General features: G+C 38.1%; 1 protein-coding gene across 2 annotated transcripts in view; it reads left to right on the forward strand.

Moving 5' to 3' along the window:
• LOC102220729 (plexin-A1-like) overlaps positions 1 to 22,286 on the forward strand; it is a 289,583-nt gene that overhangs the window by 25,136 nt on the left and 242,161 nt on the right. For both annotated transcript variants that reach the window (XM_023337491.1, XM_023337496.1), the window contains exon 2: positions 15,212 to 16,594. In XM_023337491.1, the coding sequence (XP_023193259.1) occupies positions 15,422 to 16,594 (1,173 nt within the window). In that variant the 5' untranslated portion in view covers positions 15,212 to 15,421. The remainder of the gene's footprint in view (positions 1 to 15,211; positions 16,595 to 22,286) is intronic.

Raw genomic sequence — 22,286 nt, forward strand, 5'->3', positions numbered from 1 at the left:
CTCACCATGAGTGACTGGACTGGACTGGACTGTGTCTCACCCTTTTAGTTACTCTGAAGTGGAGAAGAGAGATTTGGACGTAACGGGAGCAGGAGGAGAAGTGTGAGGGGGTTAAACACTGTGGATTTAGATGAGCTCTGCCTCAATCGGATCTGAACGGTTGCATGCACTTTAATAAGCATTTTAAATTATATTAAAGATGCAAATGTAGCCTTTATGGGGGGGAGATTGATATGCATGGAGGAAACGCACGCGCGTCTTTGCCTAAGTGTGTATAACACTTAATCAGGCCCCTCTGTTCATTAGTTCAGTGTAATTGTGTTAGCAGTGTTGCTGGCAGGGCGGGAAAGAAAATATCTGTGTGTAAAGGTCACATCAGAGAGGAGATGACATGAGGATAGATGACATACGTGGGAGCCTCACACACATCCACGCCATTGCACAGCAACACACTCACACACTCGCACATAAACACAAAATGCCGCTCTCAGATTAGGACGGCGCCGCTCGCATTTCTGAGCATGTGTTCAGTTATCTTTCGTTCCCTTAAGCTATAGCTTCATGTGTGCGTGCGGAACGTGTGTGTAGGTCTGCGTAGGTGTTTGAGTGGTTCATTCGAATGGCAGCATTTAATCAAGTGTGATATTCCTTCCCTTTTTTAAGCTCTGAATATAAAATGTTGGCTGCAAAAGGAGCTGCGCCCATAGGATTTTGGATAATAGTTTAAGTTCATTTATAAAATCAGGCGAGATTTGATCTAATTATGAGATTTAAAGAAATGTAAGTTGAGACATTGAGGAGGAGATGAATAAGAGCAACACAAACGGCAGCGGAGGAACATTTTAATTGTCTCTTAATACCAGTTAGGCTCACGTCGTTTCCTGCCTTTCTGTGTGTGTAGGTGTTGAACATATCTCCTCAGTGCAAGAGTGCCTGAAATACTTGAATGGATTGTTGACTTTGGACTGATCCAGGACTCCTGCAGTGCATTTGCATGCCACAAGCAGCTTAAAAAAAACACCCAAAAAGCCTTTCAAACTGCAAAATGGCGTCCTCTCAAGCCAAGCTGAAGTGTTGGGAATTAGTTTTTTGATGGATTCTGCTGTTGCTCCACTTCTATGCAACTGCAAATGCATATTGAAAAAGAGACAACAGAAGTCAGTCCAGCTTTTTATTAAATACTTATTTAACAACATTGAGATGTTGGTACAACAATTTTATTAGACAAACTCAAGAACATTGAGCGCATATAATTCTTGTGGCGACTCTCATGAGGATGACACAAATCTACCAGTAGGCGGCCATAACAGAAGATATTTTAGACAAGTTACATTTTTGTGTCTCTCCCCTATAAAATGAATGTGATGCAATTTGAAACATATTACGTTCAACCATCTAGCAACCAAGTAGCAAAAAGCTGCAAATATTTGACACCCACTCCGCAAACTGCTTACAACTGCAGATTTTAATAGCTCCACTTTGCACTAATATGCAAACCATTTTGGCACTAACGTCTACAGCTCTTGTCCATCAGCACCAAGGAAAATGAGTGTCACTCCTGGTTTCTCTGCTTTGCAGTCAATGGCGTGCCAAGTAACATTGTGTCTACGTATTTTGGCTCCTTAGCTGCATTTTTTTCTGAATGTTTTGGAAAGTTTGATAGTGAAAGCTGCAGCTGCACAAGTTACTCAAGAGGTTGTTAGGTAACCAGAGAGTAAGTGAGTTGGTTGATGCCACAGCCTTGGTTAGCTAGGCTGTGAGAGGTTGAGCGGCTAAAGTGTTTGCGACTGAGGTCGGACCTTTGTATGTTATCTTGATTGTAAGCACACAAATTCTAAACATGTCAAGACATTAATAAGTTGTTTGTAATAGTCTGTTAGCTTTCTGTTTGCCATCCTAGAGGATATCCAGAATAGATATATATGAATTACATTTTTGGAGCTGCTGTAAGCAGCGGCTGTCAAAAACAAAGAGACGAGGTAAGATGTTTTATTGCTTAATAGTCACCATCTTAAATCTGAACGAGTAAAACAGAGGAATCATGAAGACAAAGACAACCAGGTTGTCATGAAGAACCCCAGGAGGATTGACGTGAATCAACTCTCAGTCATTTCCTCATCTTCTCATATTATTTCATGTCAGGTTAGTCTACGTTAGTCTACATTTCTGTTACTGTCACTTTCCGATAGAAGTGGGGATTTATTGGGTTTGTTTTGGACGTCTCCTGACCAGTGCTTCACTCATGATACTTTTACAGACGTGAGCTTGCTGTCTATTTATGAAACTTCTGCTGATTCAGGAAAATGTCAGACAGTTTTACAACAATATCTAGACAGTACCTATCAATTATATCATTTTACGCAGGCTGAATTTAAGTTTACAGATGATTTGTAGGTTTTCCAAATAAAAAGCCTGTGGCTGGTTTCTTTTTTTCTTTTTTAAATGACAGTAAATAGTTGTTAACAGCATGTTTTCCTTTGTACAGCCTGCTGACACATTTCTTTCCCAAACTAGTCGCCAACCGGCTGTGAGCTTCCCTGAACGCAGATTGATTAAATAAACCATTACTAGTGATCTGGAGCCAATTTTTATTAAAGCTAGCCAGGTGAAGAAAAGTTTGTATCAAAGAGTTTTTGCAAATTTAAAACATTGGAGTAATTCAAATGATTGGACTGGAGGGAAGTAGATTGATTTGGAAATGTGGACCTATGTATCTGGATATGATATGGATATGGGAGCTGTTTATTTTCTAAAGCTCCTTAAGATGAGCTTTATTATGAATTGAAACCATATACATTTTATGAATTCACTTTCTTGTGAGATGGTTTAGCCATCGCTTGCCAGTTTGTCATCAAAAGTGGTCAAAACAAAAGTTAATGATGCATTTGAAAAAGCTACTTTTTATATAGATAAAAACTGAGTCACCTCTAAAAATCCCATCAAATATGCCACAGCAAGGGCTGGAAGAAAACCACCAAACATTTACCACACTATGAAAACTTTTTTCTTGCATACCAGCAGGCATTTACTTTTCTTTTTTGAAATATGATAAAGATTCAAACTGTGGTTTCTGAGCTGCCAGTGTGATCATGGATATAATTAGGAAATTACCAAAGTTTTCTGGCATTTGGCTCAAAGGTGCTATTAATTTTACAGTCGAGTAAATAGCTAGGAGGCTTAAAAATGGAAATGATCTACAGTGTAGCCACACCACATGTGGAGATTTTTCATTTTTGGTCAGAAGGAACCAACTCAAGGTGAGATTTAATTACTTTTAGATTCTTCTTTGAGTCAAAATGCACAAAAATACTTTTTTTTGCCAAGAAAATAAGATATTCTGCATCTCAGTGTCAAGTCCAAGCTTTTTGTAGAAACTAAACGTAAAAACACATGTAGTACCTAACTACATATTGTTTCAGCCCATATTTTCATATCCATGGACTGGTTTGAAAAACATGAAAACACACACTTATGCACACAAAAACAAGTTAGACTTAAAGATGCAACAACTGTTGGTTTTCAATAAAATCACATCATGCATCAGTGTTATCTAAGCAAAGGATAAATCAGTTAGCACTCTGACAAAAAATGACAAGCTATGTAAACCTGAAGAAAAAGATTCTTGACTAAAAATATAAACAGTATACCGTAAAAATGCTTTAGAATCATCATGTAGGAATGACTGTCTATTTTAGTCACTGCAGCCACCCTCCTAAACACAAGGTGTCACTGTTGAGAAAATAATGCTGCTAAGCAACAGGAATGACAGCAGAAGAGTTAAAAACAAATGGCGAAAACGTTTAAATCTCTCTTTTCATGACTGACATGAATTTTGTTTCAGTTTTTAATGATTGTTAAAACATTAACAATCATTAAAGCACTGTAGCTAATTTTGGATACCATTGTCAACTTTAATTCCAAATTACATTTGAACCCTCCGACTTTTCAAACAACTCTTTTTTTGTTTTTATGAAATTTATGTGCTGGAATCACATAAATTACAGCACATAAATTAGAAGAAAATCTTTTAATTTTCTTAAACTGCAGAATTAGTAACTTATTACTAATGGCCATTTGCTTAGTAATTTAGCCTACAAATTGATTTCCTGAGAATTGCATTATTATTGGATCCAGTTTGACTCTTTTACAGGGTTGGATGAACTGGAAGTGGTGACTGAAATAAATTGGATTGAATCCAATTGGATGTAATTCGATTCAGATGAAACCTCATGGTATTATCTACTCAATTGTATGTAATGGGCTTCAAGATGGCTTTTTGTTGCTACTTTTGGCTGCTAATTGAGTTGAACTGAGTTGAATTTTAGGAGCAGCGTTGTGTAACGCAGCTTGAGAAAATAGCTGTCTCACCCGCACATGTAAAATCACTTGTATGATCTTAGTGAATAATTTTGCTTTCCCACTGCATCACCATTGAGGAACCACTCATTTCCATGTTTATAGGGATATTTCTGTATTTATGTACACAAAGCCTTTTTTTTTGCTGGCTGCATTCACACAGATTGACTGTGTGCTAAATGATGAGGTTGTTCCTTCCTCATTCTTTTCTTCTCCATCTCTCTTTAGCCTTCTCTTCACTCTTCTTTTAATTTTCTTAAACTGCAAAATTGCTCTTGTGTGGTAGGCAGCCATTTTCTATTATCCACGCCAAATTTTCTGATAAAGTACTGTTTCTGGGCCTATTCAGGCACTCAAAGCCCTTCTAAATGGCTTTAGCTGCAGGGTCTCTCTTTGGAAACCAACACAAACACACATGCACTCAATTGCTGTGATTTCAACAACCACCATGGGAATGACGTGAGTGAACAGTCATTTTGGTTTCCTAAGGTTTGTCAGCACATTCAAATAACTTTGCTTTACTTCCTTCTATCTCTACATGCTCAAGTCTTTAGATTCTTTTGATGAGTCAGTTAGTAATAGTGTTATCTAATAATACTGTCACTTCATGAAATATAGAAGTACATTTTTCTTTGTAACAAGTAAGGAAAAATCATAGGACTGTTCTTTCATCCGCTCCAGCAGTGTGGAACAACAGGTTGGGGAGGGACAACACTGTACTATTCTGTTGTCCACATAAGTTGTGTTTCCATTGACCATTTAATTACATGATTTGACATTTTGAAAATACATTTGCTTAATGTATGCATGATTTTTAATGACTTATTGTGTGAACAAACTTATTTGTGTGTGACTTTTAACTGTGCTTCTTATATAATGGAAACACTGCAAATTGCAGAACTGTTTTCAGTTCTGTTCATATTTGTAACAGAATCACAGCTGCAGTTGGAGAAAATCTCCAGTCAAACTAGGACTTATTCTGACATGAACATGAAGAGACATTAACCCACAGACTGTAGTGGTTTTCATATCTTATTCAATATGTTCTGTCGCCCAGGATGGCAGTAGAAGGGGGAGGTTCAAATAGTACCAGGTTAAAAAAACATATCATATTCTGTCAGTTGTGTACTGAGTGAATTTTCTTCAGCATATTTGCAAATTAATGGGTGTTGCATGCCCCTGTGTTGAGTTGTTGCCCCCTGTTTGCACTGCTGTCTTGGAGGTCAATGAAGCCCCAAATTCACTGACCTCCACTGAAGTGGAGATCCTGTGGCATCTTGTCTGTTGTAGCAGCATCATCTGGGTTATAATTTTAGCTGCGTTAAACTGGGAAATCTGGAGATTTTTTGTCTTTGTGAACTAGGATTATTTCTGAGGATGTTTGTTGTTTTGGAAACAACCATGAAAAAGAGAAAAAGCAGCACAAATACAGACCTGTTGCTAGCTCTAAACTACACAGATACCTGAGCTTCGGTTACATTTTACTGGTTACTGTAAGTGTTTTTATGACAAAAAACTGTGAGCAAGTCTACATATTACTGCAAAAACTACAAAAACAGGTATTCAATGTATAGTGACAATTGTTTAGGCTGTTTGCAATATTTTTAACCTACAGTGCTAATTATTTTGTCGGTGATTTCAGTAAAATAGAGATGGTTCTCCTGTTACTATGGTGAATAATGGGGAACCATATGACTGGGTTCTGAAGCGTGCTGCACAAAGCTGAAGCTGAAATGTTGTTTTTTCCTGACCCGTTTGTATTTACGTCAACTGTCTAGATTCTGTTTGAGTGTAGATCCAGTAGTGCAGCTGTGATCTAGTGTTTTATTCTGAATGGTAAGTGTGACTTTAGTCCAGGATATAAATCCTAACCTGAAATATTTATTTTTTTTGGTTCTTATTCTAACTTCTGATTCGTTAGAAGTCTGGATTCATGTAGCTAGTAATTGAATTCTACTGACTCTGGTCAGCAGGTGTTTTTAGTGATAAAGTAGAACAAGCTCCATGTTTATATGGGGCCAGATGGGAGCCATGTTTACCAGAATGAGTTCAGAGGATGATTATTTTATGTCGGCTCTTAGAGTAAGAAGATTATTTTCCTATTTTCAGAAAGAATTATTTTAAAAATTAGGTTCCTCTTCAACAAATAATAGTTTTTGTTATTCACGTCAGATGATCTGACCAGTTGGAGGGCTTCAGAAAACAACCCAAAATAAACATCCCGGTTTTGTTTGTTTGTACTTGTGGATAAGTACTTTGAATTGCTGCTCTGCTTTAACTCATTCACCTTTTATTCAGGGGAAAGTACTAGAAAAGTAAAAGTGGGCCAAACACTCACACACAAAAGTTAGGTACAAGTTGATGGATCTAAACATCTGAAACAACACAGAGGAGGTGGCACACTCACACCGTGACACTGATAAAATTTGCTGTTGACATTTCTACAGACAAAAGAATCCAACAACTTTTGTAAAAAATTGAATATGTCATTGTGGTGTTCTAGTAGTTTGTAGTGCTGTTTTTCTATTCCAATAGATGACATTTTAGTCAGCGGCACACTGGACCTAAATCAAAGAATGTACTGTAGAAAATGTGTAACTGTACAATAACTTGGCATAATCCACATGCCTCTGTGTGGAGGCTCTCAAAAAGCATTCCAAACCACTGATGTAATTACAGTCCCTTTTTTTCCCTTTTGCATTCAACTGTTGTTTTTTTCTGAAGAGATTCCATCTTCTAAATGTAAATTGTTAGAGGTATTATGTTGGAAATCTACAACAAATGCCTAGACAGCAATTTTGCTCAGCCTCCTGAACATTTTTGGTTGAAAATACATCTTAAGGTGGTGGTATGATGTAAAGTTGACTTGTTTGAGATTTACATCATGTTATTATGTTATTCCCCAATCAAAACACACCTGGAGTGCTTTCACTCCATGCATGTTTGAGAACTCCTGTTATCTCCCGTGGCAACCACTGAGCTCCTTCAGACTAGCCAGCAGCAACTTGGTGGAACTGAGCATCTGCTGAGCTCATTATAGGAGCTACTTCTCAGATGTTGTTAAAGGGTTGATGGAGGAACCGTGTTTTGATGACTAACTGAAGTTAGTCATAAAACTAACTTCAGTAAGAGACAGAGGTCCAATTCGAAAGAGTTTAATTACAAAATAAAATTTCTTTAAGTCATATTTGATGTAACATTTTTAAAACAACTGAAAATAACATAGTTACTTGATTGTGCTATAAAATGGTACAATGTCCCTGGAAAACGTATAATACTGACCTTTTAATCGTCCAGATTCCTGCAGGCTAAAATCTGTATTTAAGATTCGTCTAAATTGAATTTGAGCTTGAAGTGGACGCCCAGATCTGAACTGATGATAGATTAAATTTCCTCAAACTCTGAGCATCTGAACTACCAGTCAATTGTTGCTGTCACTGTTTAAGTGTGACATAAATCTGGTTAAATCTTTTTTTCTAACCAATAATAATTCCTACCATGATAAGAAATTTTGATAACATAAATCATACAATAAATACCCAAGCCTATATTAGATATATTAATTTTGCAGCAGTCTGAGTAATGGTTGCTTTAGATGGTATTTCTTTCTTGTTAGAAATAATAGAAGAAGGTAGAAAAGAAATTTTCACTTCTAATATTTATTTCCACTTATTATAACAGATTTATTCTTTGTCAGGAGGAAGCATCTGTGCTGCTTTCCTTTGGCAAAACTCTAAATGGGTTTAGTCCTTATGACCTTTTCCACCTTCAGGCAAATTAAAATAAATCATACTTTAGGTCCTAACAATCCACCTTTAGTCTATACATTTGAATTGATTTGGTAAATATTATTCCGTTTTGCAATAACTGTAAATATATTGTGCAATGGAGTGGTGGCTTTCTTCTCCTTGACGCAATTACAGTTTGTTGTCCTTTGTTGCATGTGAATGGAAATATGCAGCAGATTAAACGTTCCATCTGAAAATTCCTTAAACCTTTTTCGTTGTGGAGTGTGTTGTAGAGGAGACTCAGTCAGATTAGCAACGATTAAGGCTCATCCACTCGGCTCTGTTCGCTGTGGATACTTTTTTCTCAGGATGAGGGATGGCTGAGCTGCTGCTGTTAGCTTGGAAAAACGAGCTCATGTGTGCGGAGTGTACATTCTGTCTTTATGGGTGGCAGTGCTGGGGTGTGTGTGTGTGTGTGTGTTCTTCTTGTTTACTTGGTGGGACCACAGGTAGTTATTTGATATTAAATGATGTGAGGCCTGGTGTGTGTGTGTGTGTTTGGATCATTTGAACACTCTGTTGGCCAGGCGGTGTGTCCACGCAGCTGTCTGTGGGGTCAGTGTGTCAGCTGTGGAATGCGACTGCCAGTGAACCACTGTGTCCCGCTGCATGGTGCTGCTGCAACCAACATGTCCTCACACAAACACTGGATCACAGACCTGATACTCTCCACATCACACATTTACTTTACATGAATTTTTACCTTCTCTTGTCCTATGCAGACAACTGAAGCATTTTCTTTTCATGAACTCTGACTGGAAATGCCCATGTTTGGTCAGATGAGGCTGAGCTGTATAGTTACAGGGATTACAGGTGGATTTGAACTGAAGCATAGGAGAATCTGTTGCTGTATTTCCATTGCAATTCTGTTGATATTCAGCTATTGTCAACCCCCTACCCCACTATTTCACAATTGCAGTTTTGCTATTAAATAAGAAATACAGTTCAAATTTAATGAACAAGTTTTCTAGACAGGAAAAGTCAATAAGACAAACAGTCAGTTCCTACTGATTGAAAAACATCTGCCTGGGTCTCTAATCAGCAGGTCTTGGACAACTTTTTCAATTAGAAGTATTGTAATCTCAAGCATTTTCTCAAAAGTGATTTCCCAAAAACATTAGTGTCCTCATGCTTGTTCATATACTTAATAGGATAAATACATAAAAAATCTATTTGGAAAGTTTTATTCTGTCATCTGTGAACCTGAAGAAAAAACCTGAATCATCCATCTTTTCTCAACTTTTTACAAAACAAGAGCTGGGTGTGAGTGGACAGCTGTCTGCAGCATTAGCCCACGTCAATATTATGCCTTTTGAAAAATGGATTTCAAATAGAAATCTCCTCACGTTCAAGCGTGTGTCTGCCTTCTCGCCCTTCTCTTATGTCTTTCTGTCCTCTGTCCTGATCTGACCTTAACTGGGACTAATGTTTCCGCCATCTGCTGCGAGACGCCTGGACCTAAAAAGTGAACTGAACATCTCAGATCCAGAACACATGCCTGGTGCAGATGTTTGCCTCGCCTGCAGCTAAAGAATCTGTTGAATGCACAGCAGTCTTTTGGAAAGCTGAAATCAGTTACTTATGCTTCCAAATGCTGACAGTCATTCCATTTTTAGATTAAACATGCTTTGTGCTAAAATTAAATTACACATCATGTAATTTTTTTAATGCTTGATAATTTTTAGTGATCACATGGCTAGTAGCCTGGTTAGTTCACTTTCACGTTTCTTTTCTTCATCACAGACTCTTGTTGTCAGTATAACCTTCATTTTTATTGGTCAGTCATCCGCCAGGCTGAAAATCTTCTAATTCCAGCCATTAACTGTTTTCTACTGATCTTTGAAGCATGCCTTTTTATTAAATTCAAACCATCAATCCCGTGTGGAAGGATATGCCTTCACCTTTTCTGTCGTCTCAAAAAAAAGGCAAAACATGTTTACTTGTACATGTGACTTAATTGCTAGCATGCTATTTTTTAAGGTTAAAGTCTTGATTAGATGTAAATAGACTGCTTCGAAAGGTCACCTGCCAACAGGTTTAAAGTTCACATAAATTCTACCTTTGGTGCAAGGTGTAAAAAAAAAAAAACTTGATCTTTAAGAGTAAGTTGCAAAGCCTGCTATAAGTGTTGTGACTTGATTATGGAAGTGATTATTCACAGGAATGCATCCCTCCAGGGTCGCTTACTTTAATCAACAGGGTAACCAAAGTAGGTCAAAGTCTCAAGTAGTTTAATCCACTTCCTGTCGCCATCGATTTCACTCCTCTCCGCCATTTGTGTAGAAGACTGGTGGGCAAACCTGAAAAAGTGTCAGTATGATTTTATATCTTTAGCTTTACTTGTTATTTGTTTCGACTTTAAGTATATGTATTATATGCACAGAGTTAATGTTTTGGCTAATGTGCCTAGACATGCTTCTGTTTGTGTTTGGGTAGAAAACAAGAATTGAAATTTGAAGGATGCACATTTGCATCTAGACCAACACAGTGAGGCCAGCAGGCATGTGAGCTAAATGCTAAAGAAGTGGTGTGTATACATTTGCCTAAGTGTTTGGCCAGGATCTGTGGTTGTGCGGGCAACTGATATGCCAACAGCAATAACTCAACTCAGGGCGAACCTGAATGCAACAGTCGTTTCATCCGATGTGGCAGGCGGACTTCAAACACAGAAACCTAAATGCACTCAAGTGAGCACGAATGTTTCAAAGTAATCATTCATAGGACAATGCAAAATCCTGACCAGTTTTCAGGAACTAGTTTGTCCCGTTTTATGGCTAGAGTTGGCTGTAGATGATGTTATAATGACGATTTAGATTTTTTGGGGATTCTTTTTCATATAACATATTTTTTTATTTCATTGAACACTCAGAGCACCTTCCCTCCCATAAACAGACTGTATAGCACAATTTTTAACATTGGAGTTCATCGCCCTATTTCAGGGCTGCCACTCAGGTGCAACTCTCGTCACTACTCCACTTTCTCTTGGGTGTCATTTCAAAACATTAGGCTTCCTAATTTTGGCAGTTCTAAAAGTGCAATGTCTTCAAACCTAATGCAGCACATAATATAATTTTATAAAAAATGCTTTTTATGTAACATTATGAGGCTGTATTGTGACTAAACAAGGGCCTCTTTCTGTGTACAAAGATGGAAATTTGTTGCCATTAGAATATCCTGTCCCAATTTTTTTGTCTGATTTTCTTTTATCATTTATTTCTCCACAGTCACTGTTCTACAAATTTCTTTACAAATAAAGAACATTTCTCTCCTTTTGATCTAATTTTGCTATTCAAAGAAAGACTTTTAAATCACTACCTTGTTTCTCTGTTCTTGGATGTCTTCTCCGCTCCTCTCATCTATTTGTCCTAGTTTAGTCAAACAGCTGTTGACATCACAGATCAGTTTCACTGGTTATTAAGTCTATATTGCTACCAAGTCCATGCTCATTCTATTTATAGCATTTCTGCAGTAGATCAGAAAACCATGAGAAAGGAAAGTGGCAAAATAGCTTTATTTTCATGTCTTTTATCAACCAATAAAAGTATTTCATCCATTTCCTTTACTCTGTTGTGGATAATGCTTTGTTTTACAGGAATACATTCAGTCTGTTCATTTTATGTCTCTAGATTTCAAGCATAGATTTTGTTGAGGTAAATTTAATCTATTGTACTCGTTTGAATTGGTTTTGGACAGCACACTGTACGTCTGTGTTGCATGCTTTCAGTGTGAGGGTCTGAGACAGCAACAGTAGCCGGATTGTCCTGATGGGACGGGCAGCAGCATCGTCATCAGGGCCACTGTAATCAGGGCCGGCCAGGAGATGAAAGACACTATTGATGGGGAGGAAAGTGTCTGAGAGGAGAGAGAGGAATGTAATGAAAGGAGGAATAAGGAGCAGAAATTGGAGACGAGAATAGTTTGCTGACCAAACGCTATTATGATACAAGCCTTTCCCTTGTGATCTGAACCTAGCTGTGCATGCGCCACTGAAGTAATAAAGAGCATTAGCTTCTGCTATATTCAGGTATAGACTGGCTACTGACAAGGCTTTAAAAATGCTTCTTTTTTTTTCTCAAAATTTGCTTCTTTTATTTTCTAACTTTTTCTTACCTAGGAGAGCAATGGAATGAGCAGCATTTACCATTTTTATTTAAAGTTGTCAAACAGATAATCTCATTCTGGCCCATACTGTATGGTTGGGTTGTTCAGCTGGTATTAAATAGATGTGAAATGTTTGGTAAAATTACGCAATGGTGGAAGAACTTAATAAAAATATAAAACTATCACCATACAAAAGTTTAGCAATACTTCTAAACTAAATGTACAAGATGCACAGATTCTTGTCCCTTTTTTTTTGACATTTTGGTTTATTTTGAATTGCTTTTAAGAGCTTGAAAAGTTGATGTTATCTAATTACTTAGTGAAGTTAACTACTACTACAGGTTAACTGCTAATAATACTCTCCTTCAAAAGACTCTGTTATACCAACAGACATGCTAACGGTCATGCTAACTCTGTTTAACAAAATTATGCTAAATAGAGTGATGAACAGCGTTCCAGTTACTGGTGGCTAAACTGTAATGCATTGTGAATATTTTAAAAGTTTTGAAACTGAGATTAAAGGAGTCTTGGTCTTACAAAAACCATCATTTCCATGTTGCACCATATCGTGTTTTAAAATATTAATGGTAGTATATTACATTCCCTGTGTTTCTCAGACTTTACCACTTCTATTTTGCCAAGAAGTGTTTGTCAACTTCAGTAACATCCACTGTCCTCATCACAGAGTATAAAAGACTCAGGAAAGTGTTGTTGCTTTAGCATGTGGAGGAGCCAAGCTGGTTTTCAAGACCTTACCTTTCCTCAATTGCATTTTAAGAGCCTGTCCAGCCTACCATCTCCTGATCAGATAAGAGGATATTGAAAATGAATGAATGGATGGTTGTAATAAGAAGTGGATGGATGGTTCATCTCTCTTTCTTTTTGTTAGCTTTCATAGCAATCTGGTTTCACCATCTCCACTGCCTTTATATTCTGCTGGTGTGAAGCCAAACAGCTTTCACTTTTGTCCCTCTCGCTGTTATTTCTTTACTTTATCAGTTTGGATGGTTTTCTCCAGCACTGTTTTGTTATTTAAAAAAGTGACTGAATTCTTTTGTTTCCATCCATTTTCTGTATACTCTTGTCCCTAGTAGGGTCGTGAGTGGTGCTGGTGCCTGTCTCCCGCAAACCTTTCGGGAGACAGGCAGCGAGAGGCAGGGCAACACAGAGACAGACAAGACAAGCCACCATGCACATTCACACCTAAGGAGAAGCGAGACCAATTAACCTGACAGTCATGTTTTTTTGTGGGAGGAAGCCGGAGAACCCGGAGAGAACCCACATATGTTCTCCCTTTGCATGGAGTTTGCAATGGGAGAACATGCAAATTCCATGCAGAAAGACCCCAGGGTGGGAATTGAACCCAGGACCTTCTTGCTGCAAGGCAACAGTCCTTTTGTTTCTGCTCCTAAGGAAATAGGAGTTTGGTTCTATATACTATCCTGCTTGCAAGTTTTGGAGAGTTAGCTGATCTCCCAATTCTTCACCTTGTGTTCTCATGCTTTCTAATGACTTTAAAAGTGGAGAAGTGAGGTTTCATTTTTCTTTTGGACACATTAGATTCCAACATTTAGGTTTCACTTATTATATTATGTATTCAGCACAATAGGGATCTATTGTACATTTGTAAATTTACAACAAATTTACACGTGGCTAAGAATGACCATAAAAAAAATGTTTACTTTTTTCAATTCAGTGTCCATCGAATTGAAAAAAACCTGCCAAACAACTATATCTTCAAGGGATTATGCAGTTAAAGTGAGTTTGTGTGCAGTTCTTGTTAGTAATAAATCATGTTGCCTAAAAAATTGTCGTATTGCATTGAGTTTAAAAAAAGTGAAAAAAATTGGTGGGAAGCTTACTGCCATGTGAGCCAATGGTTTGCACATGTTTGCTATTTAAAACAAGTCAAACTAAAAATAGTCACAACTGTAAAATACAACTTTATAAAACACAAATTTTAAACCATTTGGAGTTTCACAAGAGGTCATTGTTGAGATCTTCAGCTCTTTTCTGAGCTGTGATGACAAATCATAGTCTGTCACACTGCAAATTAATGGAACAATTATTTTTGACAGACTTAGAGCAGACATGCATGCTGCAATAGATTTGGAAGGTTGAAAGCACAGTTTAATGTTGTTTATTATAGTAACATGGATGTTTGGCTCCGAAAATGGTGACAAAGTTAACATTGATTGGTTCAAGTGTACATGGAGAATATCCACTAATACAACAGTTCATCCCACAAGTTTGTTTTATATGACTAAAATGAGAGGCTATCCTTCTGTTGGTCTTTCTTCACTCTTTGACAAACTCACTGTGATATGCTGTATTTCCAATACAGGCCAAAGGACATGCAACCTCACTCCAAAAAATATGAATAATTTCTTTAAGAAGGCTTTTCAGAAAGAGCTAATTGTAAGATTGTGGCTTGTTTATTGTAATCATAGCAACTCTATAGCAACTGCCTGCCAAGATGACTGTCGGTTAGAAAGTTCACGGAAGTGTTGTCACACAAGAACTACATATTGCAGACGACTGTGGTCCACAACACCAACTGAACTGCAACAACATCGTAAAGAAGAATCACAATATCCCAACATAAAAAGGGTTCATTTAAATATGTCTAAATCTGCGTGCTGGTGTTCACTTTTTCAACTGAATCTTTTAATACCTTCAAGCTGTCAATACGCAGAGGATCATGGTTTTGCTCAGTCTTAAAAAACAACTCTCAAGGAGTAGAGAAGTCAAAGTAAATCCAGCAGTCCCTTCTATTGTTACACTTATTTTTTTAGATTTATTTCTTCATCCAGGCCTTGTCTTTAAATCCTGGGTGAGTTTGGACCAACACTTGCCTCATCCTTTTAATTGCTGAGTAATTCTGATTAGTTCTCTAAATATCCAAAAGAAAAGTGCATGAAAATAATTGAAATATTTGCTGACATTTTGCTTTCTTTCTCTCTCAGGGCTGGTGGCAGACATGGCTGAGGATCAAGGGATGAGGATATAAAATCTCCACCAGAGAAAGGAGGATAAAAGAGAACAGGAAGATTACTACTTTGAGACTTTTTTTCTACTTATACATCATTGTACCCTGCAGTCGTATAAGGCACCGACTGAACCTTTAACGGATTACGCTCTCAAAAACATACACCCACTTCCCTCCCCTCACCACCATGTCACACCTTAATCCACCCCTTCTCATCTTCCCCTTGCTCTTCCTTCTCCTCTCCCTCCCTAAGACCTCCACATCTACCACTCCCCCCACCTCTGCTCTCCTCTCCTTCTCTCCGCCGGAAGGTGGTCTCACACATTTGGTGGTCCACAACAAAACGGGAGAGGTCTACCTGGGTGCCGTCAACTGGATCTACAAGCTGTCTGGCAACCTCACCAAGCTGCGGAGCCATGTCACCGGGCCCGTCACCGACAACCCTCGCTGTTACCCTCCTCCTGGTGTCCAGTCCTGCCCACATGAGCTAGTGCAGACTTCTAATGTCAATAAACTCCTGCTACTCGATGCTGCCCACAACCGCTTAATTGCGTGTGGGAGTACTTCCCAGGGAATATGCCAGTTCCTGCGTCTGGATGATTTATTTAAGCTCGGTGAGCCACACCACCGTAAAGAGCATTATCTATCCAGCGTTGCGGAGGCGGGCACCATGTCTGGTGTGGTGATCCCCCCTGACATCTTCGGCGGGGGCGGCAAGCTCTTCGTCGGCACCCCCATCGACGGGAAATCGGAGTACTTTCCTACGCTGTCGAGTCGCAAACTGATGTCGAACGAGGAGAACGCCGACATGTTCAGCTTTGTGTACCAGGACGAGTTTGTATCTTCGCAGCTTAAGATTCCCTCTGACACCCTGTCCAAGTTCCCGGCATTTGACATCTACTACATCTACGGCTTCAACAGTGAGCAGTTTGTCTATTACCTCACCTTACAACTTGACACCCAGCTCACCTCGCCAGATGCGAGCAGCGAACAGTTCTTCACCTCCAAGATCGTCCGCCTGTGTGTCGACGACCCCAAGTTCTACTCTTATGTCGAATTCCCCATCGGCTGCACTAAGGACGGAGTGGAGTACCGCTTGGTTCAGGACGCCTACCTGGCCCGACCAGGAACCCGCTTGGCACGTTCTCTTGGTATTCGAGAGCACGAGGAGGTTCTGTTCACTGTATTTGCCCAAGGTCAGAAGAACAGAGCCAAGCCGCCCAAGGAGTCGGCTTTGTGTTTGTTCACAATGAGGCAGATAAAGGAAAAGATTAAAGAGAGGATTCAGTCGTGCTACAAAGGAGAGGGAAAACTCTCCCTGCCCTGGCTGCTCAACAAGGAGCTGGCCTGCATCAACTCGGTGAGTGTTCAAGACAGTATTTCCCAGAAGTGTTTCTGTGATCTGAATATAGATTGCATGCTCATCCATACCCATACAGATTGTGGTAGGATTTTATCCAGTCTGCAGTCAGCAGCTCAAAGCAGGCTGAACTGCATCACTGTTGCGTTCCACAGATTCTTCCTTCTGTTTTTTCAGTTAAAGATTTGCATGGCTTTTGAACCATCAACTTTGAACAGTTGATGGTTCAAAATAAGGTATATTTGTAAAATGAGGCTGTTGTGGTGTTTTTCAGGATGTCTTTTGGTATAGGGAACTGGGGGAAAAACTAGAGATTGACCCAAAGACTGATAATATTTCCAAATCCATTATGTTCCTTGAAAGACAGCAGTTAAAAATTCAAAACTTTGTTCAACCTTTCTATTGGTAAAAGTATGGATGCATGATATATTGCCACTGTTGGCCACCAAATAAAACTGGGCCTATATTAATTACTGAAATTTGTTGCCATCTAGTTGGAAAATATTGGTTTTTGACCATAGCAGCAATGTTTATATCGGGTATTGATTTGGGCCAAGAATTTCATATCTGTACATCTCTAGCTAAAAGTCTTACTCTCTCTCCTTCTCACTCATTCACAGCCTATATGACAGACATATGACAAATACATTTTCCTTTTAATTAACTTATACATCTTACTTCAGTATGTTAAGTTCCTCCCTCATAAAAACAGTCATCAACTTTGAGTTGTCTTTGTCCGTTAAGAACTTCCACACCAAAGAAGGTTGTTTCTTCAACCTGATAAGCTCTTATCTATGGTGCATTCACTGATTGGAAAAAGATTGCATCATTTTGCATCATTGGTTTGTTTACTAGTGCATGTATGAACAATAGTTTTTGGTATTATTTATTTTTTATAAATAAAAAGCATAAAAATAAAAACAAAATCACCAGATGAACTTTGTGATAGTAGGATGGCATTGAAAAATTCTTTACAGATTGTATTTAAATGGTAACAGTAACACCAGTTAGTCAGAGTGTAAGGATTTGGTTTTCTTTGTGTTGATTTGAGTTTTTCTGTGTGTTTATTTTGGGTTCCTGTGTCCTTTGAGTTTCCATGTTGTCCTGTCTACCCCTTGATTGTTCCCAGCTGTGTCTCATTCCCTGATTACCCTCTGTGTATTTACAGTCACCTGTGTTCCATGTTCTTTGTCGTGTCCTCGTCTCGTTTGGCTTGTTCTCTGCTGTCGAGTCTGTCAAGTTTTGGTTTCAGTCATTTCCAGTTGCTACCAGCTTTGAGCTTAGTTTTGTCTGTTCATTTGTGCTGCCTGGATTTTTTTGATTATTTCTTCATTAAACTACCACCATTCACTACAACCTGGGTCCTCTGCGTCTGCCTCACCACCTCTCCACCGCAATTCATGACACAGAGGAATATGTTTCCTCTAATCAGCTCAAGGCATATGATGTATTTACATTAAATTGAAACATTTCCAGTCTGACTGCCATACAGACAGGAAAAAATTGAAAGACGCTTCCAGATTCAGAACTAAGTTAACTAAATCAGAATAAATTGACTCCTGCTTGTGATGTACTGCATGATTATAAGAAACATTTATTAGCACTGACATTAACAAGACCCAGATGGATGAAAGTATAACTTCCTTCCTGATTCTGGTTTTCAGTGCAGTCCAGATATCTCTCTGCTCTCTGGTCTGTGGAACGTTGTGTCCCTATATAATTTGATCTGAAGTTGATGACGGCTTGTCAATGCTTTTATTCAGCTTTCCTAGGGGTGTCTGTGAGTGAAGTTAGTATTTGTGTGTTTCACTTGCTCCCGTCACCGGTGCGCAGCACACACTCTCAGCCCCAGTGTGGTCATGAATAATTCACCTGGTCTCACCCTCCGTTATTCAGTCGGTGCTCCATAACAACCTGCCATAAATCTCTGGACTACTCCACACCTCTCTGCCTCCATATCCTCTTGCTTTCTCTGCTATTCTATTTTCTATTTCTCTTCTATCTTTTACTCCAGTTCCATCATTTCCATGGAGAATACTTTCATTTTGCTAACCTCAAGCTTCCTGGGCTTCTTATTTCATCAGTTGCTTTCTTGCTCTGCTTCTAAATATTGTGTTTAAGGTTTTAGCTTTTAACCTATTTCTTTTTTGGTATTCTTTTGCTGCTTCTGTCTCAATCTCCCTCAAAACTTTGATTCTCTCTATCTTTCTTTCCACTTTCTCTTCAGCTTTTTTTTAAGTGATTGTGTTTGCAAATTGTTGTGTAAAATCTGTGCAAACTATGTTGACCTACATCTTGTTTTGAACTTTTACTCAATAATCCATGGCTGATTGTTTCCCTGGTGATAAACATGATGTGACACAGACTCCCATTTCTCTGAGCCACTATTCAAAAACTATAGCAGATGTCTTTTGAGTTTTATAATTCAGGATATGACTCTTACATCCGATATCTGCCGTCATTCATTTTAACTAATCAAATGAATAGACCTGGAACTGAAACAAACAAATCTGGAGTTTGTCTTTCCAACAGACACAGCGAGGAGGATATTTAGGAAGGTAAGAATAATCTTCAGTGCTCCCAATTTAAATAGTCGTATTCTGGGACTCACCAAGTCTCCACAACATTTTCATTTAGGGCTTCTTTACCAGAGCTGCCAATAATTGTAGAAGGTCATTATAGTTAGTTTGGGGTCTTATTAGCTTCTTTGTTTTGGACACTATTCCCATTAGAGGTAGCCTGATAAAACCACATACCTGGTTTTACGTTTTGCTTCATCCATAGGGTCTGGACCCTTGACTATTGAGAAACTACTGCTTGCTGGAGGTTTACTCCAGTAAACCTCCTACTGCTTGCTGGAGGTTTACTCCAGCAAGCAGTAGTTCAATTGTTCAATATTTGGAAGCATAGCCGACACAGACTGAACGGCTTTGTTCACTTCCTCTGCTTCCATCGCCAAGCTACAACTATAGGTAGACTATAATTTGAAAATGACGCAGAAAATTGTCATCTTTTACAATTCTGCTTTGCGTTATCGGTCTGGTTAAAATTCAAACTCAATCAGCAAAATCCCAGATGGAGAACTGAAGGGAGATGAGAATCAAGTGGAATTGCGTAGGCAGGTAATGCTCAGGGTAATTGAGTGAGAACACAAAATAAGCAATTTAGGTGATTAATATATGCTTTGTGAACTAGTAAAACTATAACCATCATCTTGAAAATCAGTGGTGCTTTCTCATTGAAATTTTGTGTTCTTAAATATCTGTCACATAAATGCAATTGCCTACTAATTTACTATTTCAAACGATTAATGGAGCGTCTCTGACTTACCCCGTGACATTATCCAAACCCAATGTGGCCTTGTACAATGACTTGTACTGCATATGCATGTCATTATGCTAATGGGCGTACAGATATATACGGTATGACTGTCCTTTCTGGCCATCTGTCGTTCTGCCTGTGATCGATCAAGGTCGAGTCAGCGGTGCTTGCTCCAGGATGTCACCGTGATGAATTTATGATCTGGTCGTACAGGCATGTTCGATGTATCCTGACGAGAGCGGTGACAGATCGTTGCTCCTGCACCAGCGTCATGTGGACACTGTTCTACTGGCTCAGTTTAAGAGATGTGCTGGAATCATAGAGGAAACAGTCGGACATTTCTCTTTACTCTAACGCTGTTAAACTTTTAACGTCACCTGAGAGGATCTTCGGAGTAATGAGATTGTTGCTTAACAAGCCAGGTGACAAATGATCATGTTATAAATCATGCATCTTGTTGTAACAAGAGATCTTATGCCACCATCAAAACAGCATAAATGTGGTTGAAACGTAAAATGTTCTAACCTTCCCTTATATATATATATATATATATATATATATATATATGTTGATATTGTCAAGGTTAACTAATGAGCTGACCCAACTGGACTTTATGGTTTTTGTTTGGGTTGTGTTTGGACAACATGGGAATTATTAATTTGTATTTTGAGCTAAATCAGGGTAATGAATTTACCTGATTCATTACCCAGATTCATCAATGAATTTCTGTTTTGTATTCCTGGTGTTAAATCATGTGTTAGTGTGGAGAAGTAGCAAGGAACCAGTGAAGTAATGAACTGGACCGTCAACTATTCTCGGTTCAGTGGTCAGTAATTTATCATTGGAACATAAGTGGCTGAAAAATTTGCCTTTACCTTTTCGTAGAGCAAATCTAAAATATTTGAAAGAGCTTGGAAGGCTTAAATAACTAGTCTCCACCCTTAACATGCTGTTTGCTTGTTTTTGAAAAACGGCCACTCCAGGAGCTGGACTTTCAAATGTGTCTACAGCTGAAAGGATTAATTGAGATCAATCTAATGTTTAAATAATAGTCAACTAAAATAGTGATTGATTAATCATGAACTGGAATGTACAGCAGTGATTCTAGAGAAGTGGGACAAAATGGGTTTCAGTTTTCCCAAAAATGTTTTTAATTATTCCTCAATCTTATGCATACAAAGTTGCAACATTTTTTTTAAATTACATGTTTAATGGACCTGACCCAGAACTTTGTCATCACCATATGACAAAAATAAATATACAATTATTTTTAATGACCCTATTAGTGATATTTTTACTCAGTTTTACAGACAAATGCTTCTCGACAAACAAAAGAAATGTTATTTAAAACAAAAAACGACAAAGTCCATCTGATGGAGTTGACAGTGCATGATGGAGTTGATGCAATTAAAGGTGGTGACAAACTAGTGAGTAAAAAGAAACACTTGATACATGTGTAGTAATACCATTTATGTAAAAATAAATTAAAATGAATTAACTGCACATTTAAGTGAGATTTGTCAACACTATCACTGAAAGAGTCACACTGTCAGTTAAAAACTTTGATGGAGTTGACAAAATGCCAGACTACCTCAATTTATATGATGTTATTCTGAAGGAGGCCATATTGTTGCTCATCAGGTCCATGACATTTTTACAGTATACTAAAATTAAGCATTTAGTTTACAAAATTTCATCAACGTTTTGTAAATTGTCAGTTATGGTGTTGACACATCATGGTTGTGACGAACAATTTAGGAATAAAATGGAAGAAAAAACTGAAGAATAAGATAAGCTAACTAGAGCTGCCTAGCCCTCTTAGCAAAGGAAGAGAAAGGAAGAGGTCATGGGTTCCTCAGAAGTTCTGATATATTTGTGTTTAAGATAAAAAATAAAATAAAAAAACATTAATCTATAAATATATTTGGGCTAAAACTCCTCAAGTGGCATAGTTTTATTGTTCTACATTTTATGTTAATCTATTATATTACATATTATATTATATTATATATTACATATATAATGTACAGTATATCTACTATTGTATAAAGAAGGTTTAAGTGTTTAAATGAAAAATCTGTAGATTGTGCCATTCTTTTTGTATAATTATGTATGATGCATTTTTGTGTTTTTAGTTTAGGCCGAGCTTGAAATAAAAATCCAGAAATCTGCATGTGTATGTGTGTGATGAGCGCGCCCTCCATAGCTGTGGTTATATTTTTCTTACATCTCAGGATTGACCTGTACTTACATATCAGACATTTTAAGAGACATTGCAAAATTTCAGAAAAGAAATCTCACAACAGTAAGTCAGGATAAAAGTTTGTCATGCCATGTACACACTGCATATGTTATGTTGTGATGCGGTATC

Source organism: Xiphophorus maculatus, chromosome 1, assembly GCF_002775205.1.
Source record: "Xiphophorus maculatus strain JP 163 A chromosome 1, X_maculatus-5.0-male, whole genome shotgun sequence".
Classification (NCBI taxonomy): Eukaryota; Metazoa; Chordata; class Actinopteri; order Cyprinodontiformes; family Poeciliidae; genus Xiphophorus; species Xiphophorus maculatus.